The following is a 10,859-nucleotide window of genomic DNA, read 5'->3' on the forward strand; positions in this document are numbered from 1 at the left end:
TCAGCCCTCAAACCTTAACCTTTACCTAACAGCCCAACGTTTACATGCCTTGTGAGCCCTAGGTTGGGTCTACCTGACAGCCCAACGTTTTACATGCCTTGTGAGCCGTAGGTTGGGTCTACCTGACAGCCCAACGTTTACATGCCTTGTGATCCCTAGGTTGGCTTTACCTGATAGCCCAACGTTTACATGGCTTTTGAGTGTAAGGTTGGCTTTACCCGATAGCCCAACTTTTTACATGCCTTGTGATCCCTAGGTTGGCTTTACCTGATAGCCCAACGTTTACATGGCTTTTGAGTGTAAGGTTGGCTTTACCTGATAGCCCAACGTTTACATGCCTTGTGAGCCCTAAGGTTGGTTTTACCTGATAGCCCAATGTTTACGTGCCTTATGAGCCATAGGCGATCAAATAACGACAACTTAAATAACGACAACTTAAAGTTGACGTGTACAACTTTTTGTTGTCATGCCAACCTAATCCCATGTTGCCATGCCATGTGAACCCTATGTTGACAAACAAATTAATGCTATCCTCATATATTTAAGTTGTAACATCGAAGCAGAATGTTAATTACGTGACAAGTTTTTGTTAAAAGACTCACCCTCTGTCGTTCCAGGATACGTCGTGGTTGAAGGCTCCTTGATCCCTTTCCTCGTCCCACAACAACTTGTATTCAGAGTCCTCAAGTCCTGTTTGAGGCCAGCGAGGGTCTGTTTTGAGTCAAATAGGTCACTAATGGTTTGATTCAGTTGCATGTTTACACTCCGAATGTCTGTGGATACGTTTCTCTGCATTTCCTGCAAGTCCTCCCGGTATGATTTTATTTCTTTCTCCGTCACCACACAGCTGGTATTCAGAGTCCTCAAGTCCTGTGTGAGGCCAGCGAGGGTCTGGTTTGAGTCAAACAGGTCACTAATGGTTTGAGTCAGTTGAATGTTTACACTCCGAATGTCTGTGGATACGTTTCTCTGCATTTCCTGCAAGTCCTCCCGGTATGATTTTATTTCTTTCTCCGTCACCACACAGCTGGTATTCAGAGTCCTCAAGTCCTGTGTGAGGCCAGCGAGGGTCTGGTTTGAGTCAAACAGGTCACTAATGGTTTGAGTCAGTTGCATGTTTACACTCTGAATGTCTGAGGGTAACTTTATCTGCATTTCCTGCAAGCCCTCCCGGTATGATTTTATTTCTCTCTCCGTCACCACACAACTGGTATTCAACGTCTCCAAGTCCTGTGTGAGGCCAGTGAGTGTCTGGTTTGAGTCAAACAGGTCTCTGATGGTGTGATTCAGTTGAATGTTTAAACTCCGAATGTCTGTGGATACGTTTCCCTGCATTTCCTGCAAGTCCTCCCGGTATGATTGTATTTCTTTTTCTATCAGCACACAACTGGTATTTAGCGTCGTGAAGTCCTGTGTGATTCCAGCGAGATTCTGGTTTGTCTCAAGCAGGTCATCAATGGTTTGATTGAGTTCTGATCTGAGCAACCTTGCACGAACTACTGTCTGATTCACCTGCTGCTGTAGTGCCCGGATGTCTTTGGTCAACTCGCTACGTTCTTTTCCAGCGCTTTCTCTGTAGTTGTCTCTTTCCCGTTGAACACATCTTAAGTCCTTTGTTAATGCTTGAAGTTGTCTCTTTGTGATTTGAACCCTGGTTTTCAAGCTTTGTACTTCACTGAGAACTTGTCCTCTCATCTCATTTCCAATGTACTCATCAGTCATGATCTTGTTAATCGCTTGTTTGACGAGAGGGTTAATCAGTGAAGGAAGGAATGTTGAAGTCAGTTCTTCTTTCAGTGACTCCTCCCAAACCTTAAACTTGTTCATCAGTTTAGTCTCAGTTTCAATGCTTGAAAATTTCCAAGCCCTAAGGTCTTGTTCTACCACCCTCACACGTGTAGTCAGTGTTGCCAAACTTTCAGCAGCATATACGTCTTCGATGCCGCACAATACAAGACTCACGAATGCGACTGTTGCTAGCTCCATTGTTTGAACTGAACAACACACAGCTAGGAAGGCGACTGCCTCGCCGCCGGCTAAACAGATTTTATATATCTCGACTGAAGTGTCTGGTACAACGCCAGCTAGGGGAACCACACGCTATAACAGTAGTGTGTGTAGACTTTGCGCCCAGCTAGATAGGAATGCTGAGCTGCACATCCAAACTTGAAGGTCAAGGTCATGAAGCGAAAGAGAGCCTCGGTTCTTCAGAAAACACATTAGCCAGTTGTCCCCAGCCAGTTTGTGGGGATGTTATCCTAGATTTGACGTCATCCATAGCTCAGATATGACCACTGTAACTTTTATGATAGGTAAGAAGACACTTGCTTCGTGCTATTTTACAACTGATACTACTTGTTATTTTACGGGATATATCGTGTATCGCTGGATCCAGAATGCATGTTGCGTGTCACACTACAGTGTTGCGTCACAATATGGCTGAAATATTGCCGATGTGACGTTAAACACTAACTCACTCACTCACTCTCAAAAGTGTCTCTGTTGTTGTATAGAACATATGTTAAGTGAAGACGCCAAGCCTTAAATGTTGTGATTTGAAACAACACACAAATTGCCTGTCTGGGAGGCATGATACTCATAAATTTGGTTTTGTGTGTCTTAGGGATTTAAGACATAGTTCCAGCAATATGTTTATATATCCGAATTTGATCATTGATATGCAACAACATCTCTGAATACGTGAGCAAGGAAATACACGCAGCAGGGCGACGTGTGAATACAATAGCCACGCGGACAGAAGTGTACACCAGTGGTTGACGGAACACAACATCTGGACCCTACACCCATGGATACAACCAATGTTGTGCCCACGTTGCCACCAGACAAGTCTGGCTAGGGGAAGACAGTACCTCACGTTCAGAAAACGAGAGTGGGCCGTTATTCACAGTTTATTCCGTCTGAACAGCTCAGGTCACTGAGCAGGGGGCCTCAAAGACAGACCAGTTCTTGGGCCATTAAAATTTCAGATTCATATCTATCTCCTCAGACATCATGCTGTCCCTCATTGGTTATTTGTGAGGCATGCTTGCTTGCAGATACACTGGACAGTGATAGATCATATCTAGATATTAAGTATATTGACAGCACCATGAATATCGATTCATGCAAAGAACAGAATTGGGAACACACACACGTGGTTTGTAGAAATTGGATTCAAGCCAAACGGTACCCATGACCAGCCACCTCCTCCTGGTGAGTGATGGGTAACACTAAGAGCTGCTCAACCCCCGTGTGGACCCGGATCAACTAGGTCCATTGCGTCCAATTGCTGATCGCAAAATAGCGTGGGAAATGGGCAATACGTTTACCGTGGGTTGCGTTCCCGGTTGGTGGAGGGCGGTAGTCTGTCGGTTGAGGGCACTGGGGGCCTGGAACACAAACATGTCCTTAGTCGGGGCTGATTGGGCCGTGTATAGCTTCTTTACTCAACACACTACTTTGCCACATAAAAGGCGATTTTCACCAGCAACACCACACCACCTCCACCCCACCCACCCCAAGAAAAAGGTATGTACGACGCTGCATTGACAATTGTTTTGTAACATGAAAATGTTCCTTGAAGACACTAGTGTTACGTGACACTAATCAGTAAAGGGTGGACCCGCCACGTACCCAGACGACACATACCATGAATTTTCATAAATCGAATAGGACCTGTTCTAACAACTGCCTCCAGGCGATGTAAATTCCGTTCTGGAGGACTCCGTACCTGGATTGGCCGCCCTATTATGTCCAACACATCCTCGAGAAGGTTCAGATCTGGGCCTAATGCTGGTCAGGGTACAGTTGTCACTGCCTTGATTCTCATGTAAGCCTGGCTTTGTATATGAGTGGGATGACCATCGTCTCAATTGCTTTGTATCACGAGGGTGTAAGCGCAGTAGTTGGAACTGTGAACTACATGCGGCGCCATACTTGTTCTCAGTGTTTCATTTAGTGTACTTACCTCCTTGTAATACAAACAAACAACGCAATATGACACTATGACCGTTTGTTAAACAACTAGTATCTTTAGGTGACTCAAATTCTGAGGTTAAATGTTCAGAAAAATTATGAGGATTCGCCATCTTCATTTCACTCTTTTCGATTTACACTTTTGTTTGAGTAAGTCATCGGTACGTTTTCACTGCAAACATAAAAGACTGAGAAAGAATAAAGTTTGTGGTGCATGGCGACAGAATTTCACTGTCAGCTTTACGTCCCAGGTCTGCTTATCTCGCAGAAAACAAACTTTTAAACACTGTAGGAAGTGGAATGATAGTTATCTATACACCATATATCTCATGTGTTAACTGTTTCCAATGTACTTTATGGACATTCAGTTTCACTCAACTGTTAAATATGCCACCCCAGACATCATTAAAACAGATCAATTATGGGAGGGACATGTATAGTTGATAAAACTTTCCAACCTGTTTAAAGCAAAACAGCTTCGAACTGGATTCAGCAACTGAAGGGTATCGCACGGACTGCTGACACCTCTCTCACAAACTTGTCAGTTGCTATAGCTCAGAATCTGTGCTTTATATTTTCATACTCATTCTGTGATAAACTACAAGACAAGCTGTTAGTTGAGCTTGTGTGGGTGACGGTGACCAAGGGTATAAAATAGCATAGAGACTGGCAATGCTCACATGGAACCTGAAATACTGGAAAGGTGAGAACGCGTGATCGACCTGGAAAATGTCCAAGAAGTGCACCCAAAGAGCCAAGATGTAAAGAAAGTCATAAGTCATCCGTTTTTGTCAGCGCACCAGAGAAAGGATACGGTCAGCTCTCGTCTATCCGACACTCAGTATTCCAACAATCACGTTAATACGACCAAAAATAAGGGAACCATTCAAAACAGTGGTCATTACTCTCGTTAAACGGGCACTCTCACATTTCGACTACGACATATCAATCTAACAAGTGATTATTGGAAATATATTGTAAAAACATTTGGCAATACTACAATCGACACACCCGGTCAGATAAACACACCGTGGTAATCAGCGTGTGCCTTACAGGTGGTATATACTTTAGTACGAATGTAATCTCAGATGTACCGTTTTCTATTACTGTGTTAAATATCCTCTTCCCCATCTCAAACCCCCATTCACCCCCCATCCACCCCCCATCCACCACCACAAACAACGTCAGTATATGAAACAACGTCAGTGTATGGAGCAACGTCATGGTATGGAACAACGTCAGTGTATGGAAGGAGGTAGGCGTAGAATTGAACAACATCATGGTACGGAATGAGTGTATGGAACGATGTAAGAGTTTGGAACGACGTCAATGTATGAAACGACATAAGTATATGGAATGAGGTCTGTTTACGTAACCACGTCAGTGTATTGAACCACGTCAGTGTACGGAGCTATGCGAGTGTATGCAGTGAGGTCCATGTGTGAAATGAAGTCAGTGTGCGGAACGCAGTATTATAGGAAATGAGAGTTGACGCGTGAATGCACCATGCCCAGAAGCTACACACGGCCCAATCAGCCCCGACTAAGGACATGTTTGTGTTGTTGGGCCTAGGGCTGGGATGTGTCTTAGCCTGTGGCAGGAGGTGTGTCTGGAGCTAAGGTTGTGTCTTCAGCTGAAGTTATGTCTGGGACTGGGGTCGTATCTGGAGCTGGGGTTGTATCTGGGATGTAGGTCGTGTCTGAGACGGGGGTTGTCTCTAGAGCTGGGGTTTGTGTCTGGTACTGGGGTTATGTGTGGGGTTTGGGCTAGATCGTTAACTGGGGTTGTGTCTGGTACTGGGGTTATGTCAGGTTATGGATTTTCGCCTGGTACTGCTGCTATATCTGGGACTGGGGTTATGTAAGGCGGTGTGTTTGACACTGGGACTGAGGTTATGTGTGAGACTCCGACTGGGGTTGTGTTTGGGTCTGGGGTTGTGTCTGGGTCTGGGATTGTGCATGAGACTCTGGCTGGGGTTGTGTTTCGGTCTGGAGTTGTGTCTGGGGCGGGGATTGTGTATGAGACTCTGGCTGGGGTTGTGTCTGGGACTCTGACTTGGGTTGTGTCTGGGGCTGGGGTTGTGTATGAGACTCTGGCTGGGGTTGTGTCTAGGGCGGGGGTTGTGTCTGAGACTGTGACTGGTGTTGAGGTTGTTGGGAAGCGGGCTGGAGATGAGCTAGTGTGAAAACTGCCAATGGGTTCATGTACAGTCAGGCCGCGTTAGTCCGGACCCCGACAATCCGATTCCCGCGATATCCGAACGATAGCTAACTGTAACCAATCTTGTTTACTATGTAAACTCATTACCTGTTGATTCAGTAATCCGGTGCTTCACTCTCCGTATCCGAACGTTAATCAGCGGTAACAGATTAGCTAATTACACATAGTTTTGCTTCATTAATCCGGCGGTGCATCAAAAAGGTTGGGATAATCCCTTCACACCATGAACCCCATTCAGTGGTAATTGTTAAGTGACACTTGCGAGTTGAAGATGTCGTTAGTTTGTGATTTTGATCAATTAGTTGGTCTCACTTTTGGTTAGTTGGAGTAATACCTGTCATAGTTACTTCTTGTATAAAACACTGATCGTGTCAGAATGAGATCAGCTGACGCTTGTCAGTCATAATGGAAAAGTCCCGCCCCTAGGCGTAAAAGATGTGAAATTACTGCCGCACAAAGAAAAAGAGAAAACCTTGAAGCCAACTTTGATCTTATGTGTAAACATTTTGGTCAAGAATTCAGACAGTCTATCGGCAAGAGTACAATTTCGGACATCGGATATGTTTTGTGATTGGTATGATCGTTTGACAGACAGATGCAATCACGTGGTTGACACGTGATCTCATTTCGTAACAATGCTGCTAGTCACAAGTATGCCAATGTCAAACTGACCAACGTGAAAGTTGATTTCTTGCCCCCAAACACCACATCGCGCATTCAGCCAACTTGTATACGTTCGTATGTTTTTGTATCGCCATGTCAAAGGGAAGTAACCCTACTGTAGTTGTGTTCATAAAAGTTCATTTCAGTAGTCCGTACGTTTCACTATCCGAACGTTTTTGATGAAAAACGGACGTGTTCGGATTAACGCGGCCTGACTGTATCTTTAATGTGTAAGCATTCATATAAAAACACATACCAGGCAAGCTGCTAGTCTCGAGGACTGAGGGGGCATGGTGTTGTTAGTGTTATAAGATTCACTCGTAAATTACACTTTTCTTCTAACTGTACAAGGTTTAATTAACACCTCACTATGCAATTCTGCAAGGGTGTGCATGACCAAATGGGTACATAAGATAACATCTCTCTCTATTTAACACAGAAACAATTAAACATTATACATAGCGGAAAGTGACTTTTGTAAGAGGCGGTGGAGGTTTCCTGCTCTCGGTGTAAGAAGTATCAGATTCACTTTCGCCAGGAAACATGGTGACGAAGTGGGAATTAATTGTTGGCAGATGTGCTAGTATTAGGTGGCCATGGTTACGGACCCTTCCTGGTGACAATCAGTCCAGGGGCGGAGAGAGAGGGTTGAGGGAGGGGAGAGTGGGGGAGAGAAAGTGTGAGAGAGAATGAGAGAGGAGAAAGGAGAGAGACAGAGAAGTGGGAGAGAGAGAGGGAGAGCGAAAGATGGGAGAGAGGGAGAGATGGGAGGAGGGGAGTGAGTGAGTTAATATTTAACGTCACATCGGCAGTATCTCAGCCATATCGTGACGAGAACATTTAATACTAAAATGAAATATATGTCTATTATAAAACCTGTCAACGAGGGACAGTAAAACAACTAGAATATCACAGATGAGAATATAAAACTAGTAACTATACCTAAAACAATTTATCTATACAGGACAATACAATATAAAAATGGGCTATATATTGCTAACAACTGAAGGTAGATCACCATACTAGGGACCATGGTGACTTACAGTACCTTTGCCAGCTGCATGGACCCTAGCTGGATTTACATCATCCCCTCAGCTGTCAGCAATTCGGGAAATCTAGCAATGCAGATAAAAAGACACTTATGCTACAATTAAAGACGTGGAAAGTTTCAATTTACTTTGAATGTTTGTGGACTTACGTACCCTCTCAGGAGGACAATAGTTTTACAGTACGTCAGTCCCCTTAGAGGATACAGCCACTAACAAGCACAGTTACGAATTTAAACATCCAATATAAAAAAATATATCTATTTACAATTCATTTGGTAAATCTAATTCTTTTAAAAATGCAATAATTAAATGAGAACTGATATTAGTAAAAAGGTCCTTAATACTACGTGATTTATAATAGGTATCCCTTGTGATGGAATATTCCACGCAATCAAGCAAGAGATGCTTGACTGTGATTCTTTCATCACAAGGGATACAAAATGGAGGATCCTCACCTTTCAAAAGGTATTTATACGTATATCTGGTGTGATAAATACGACATCGTTTCATAATGACCTCTTCAAATCTGGACTGACAGCCCAAGTAGGTGTAACCAATATATTTCATGTAATTTATTTATACCTACTTGGGTGTCCAACTTCTTTTGCATCAGATCACGTATATAAGTTCCAATGCTCGCTTTGTAATCTGAGTATGGAATAAGAAGTGGTGTCACAGATTTGTTGACTGCTGCCTTGGCAGCAAGATCGGCCGTTGTGTTACCTGAAATGCCTACATGGCTGGGTAGCCAACAGAAGACGATGTCGTATTGGCGAGTAGCAAGATTATTAAACAATTCAATAATTTCAATTAAAAGTGGATGTTTACATGATGAATTTTTAATCGCCTGAAGACGAGAATGAGAGTCGGAATAGATTATAAATTGTTTACGTTTGGGGTGTCTTTGAATATATTTAAGAGCTGTTAATATGGCGTTAGCTTCAGCTGTGAAAATAAAACTATTTTCTGGTAATCTAGATGATATTGTTCTGGATCCAATGACAGTGGCACAAGCCACTGCGCCACCGTCCTTGGATCCATCTGCAAATAAGGATTTATAATTGCTATATTTATGTTTCAATCGTTTATATTTTTGTTTATACTGTAATTCATTAGTTTCTGATTTTTTAAATGTACTTAATGTTAGGTCAACGTGTGGCCTAACTATCTGCCAAGGAGGAGAAGAATGCCGGCCGAAGAGTCGCTGAGTGAAAGATGGCTCATCTGCCTCAATGCAGAGACTGCCAATGGGTGAACTTCTGAAAGATCCAAGACAAAGTCTTAAACCTTTGTGGTGGACAGGATCAAGAAGTTTGAGATTGGTTTTACAGGCTCCACCATATATACCATGGAGCCATAATCAAGCTTTGAACGAACCAATGATCTGTAGAGGTGAAGGAGGGTAGCTTGGTCCCCTCCCCATTTTCAGTTGGAAACAACTTTTATTAAATCCAGCCCCTTCAAGCATTTATTTTTTATATATTTAATATGCGGAAGAAAATTTAAACGGGACTCGAAAATTGTACCCAAGAACTTGACCTCCTTGACCACTTTGATAGGAGTGCCATTTAGAAACAGTTTTGGGTCCTTATGTGGCTTATATTTTATACAGAGGTGTAGACAATTAGTTTTTGAGAAAATTTGAATCCATTTTCGAGACACCATTTATTTATTTTGTTTAAACCTAACTGTATTTGTCGTTCAAAAGTGTGCATATGTTTACCATGACAAGAAATGTTAAAATCGTCCACGAAAAGTGATCCATCTGTTGAATCATTTAAAAGCTTGGATAAACTCTTGATCTTAATGCTAAACAGTGTGACAGACAAAATACTGCCTTGTGGGACACCCTGATCCTGATTATAATGGTCAGATAAGGTTGAACCCACTGGGACTTGAAATTGTCTATCGTTTAAAAAAAATGATATAAATTGAGGCAAACGGCCCCTTAATCCAAAATCATGTAAGTCTCTTAAAATACCATATTTCCACGTCGTATCGTATGCTTTTTTTCGAAAAAGATTGGCACTGCATGTTGTTTATTAATGATGGCACGTTTAACAAAAGATTCTAAACGTACTAAATGACCAATGGTACTTCTGTTTTTACGGAAACCACACTGCATATCAGTGATTAGATTATTGGTTTCCAAGTACCAGACTAATCGGTTATTGATCATGCGTTCCATGGTTTTGGAAACACAGCTAGTGAGTGAAACTGGTCGATAATTGGAAGGATCGGTATGGTCACGTCCAAGTTTAGGAATTGGAACAATTATAGCATCACGCCATGAAGAAGGAAACTCACCAGATGTCCAAATACTATCAAAATTATTTAAAAGGGTCTCTAAACACGATTCCGGTATGCCCTTCAGAAGTTGATAATGTATGTTATCAGCTCCTGACGCAGTATCGTGAGCCTGGTCAGTATGAAGCTCATGTATCGAAAACGTTTCGTTGTAATCTTCCCCATTATCTGAATTGAAATTAATAACCTTCTTTTCGTGCTGATTTTGGTATTTTTGAAATTGGGGTACATAATTTGATGGGGAAGAATGCTTTGCCAATGTCTCACCAAGTTTATTGGCAATGTCTGATTTATTTGTCAATAAATGGTTCCCATCTTGGATATGGTGAATGCTAGATTTAGAACCCTTACCCTTGATTTTCTGGATCATATTCCACACCTTTGATATCGGTGTGCGTGAATTTATTTTTGATACATAGGTTCACCAAGAGTGGCGTTTACTTTGCTTGAACGTACGCCTTGCTTTAGCATTTAAAATTTTGAATTTGTCTAAATAATAATTTGGAAATAATGCTCCGCTCTCTTCCGTGCTTTCCTAGCCTGTTCGCATTGATCATGAAACCATGGTTTTCGCACATGTGGAACTGCAGAGGACTTTGGTATACACTCGTCAGCAATATTATTCAATTCATCTGAAAAACATTG

General features: G+C 42.4%; 1 protein-coding gene across 1 annotated transcript; it reads right to left on the reverse strand.

The window, feature by feature from the left end:
- Positions 1-567: 567 nt before the first annotated feature.
- LOC137260291 (adventurous-gliding motility protein Z-like) lies at positions 568-2,041 on the reverse strand. Its single transcript, XM_067797979.1, has one exon. The coding sequence runs from the start codon at positions 1,984-1,986 to the stop codon at positions 568-570; it is 1,419 nt and encodes a 472-aa protein (XP_067654080.1). The 5' UTR covers positions 1,987-2,041.
- Between the last annotated feature and the right edge of the window lie 8,818 nt (positions 2,042-10,859).

Source organism: Haliotis asinina, chromosome 13, assembly GCF_037392515.1.
Source record: "Haliotis asinina isolate JCU_RB_2024 chromosome 13, JCU_Hal_asi_v2, whole genome shotgun sequence".
NCBI classification, from domain to species: domain Eukaryota; kingdom Metazoa; phylum Mollusca; class Gastropoda; order Lepetellida; family Haliotidae; genus Haliotis; species Haliotis asinina.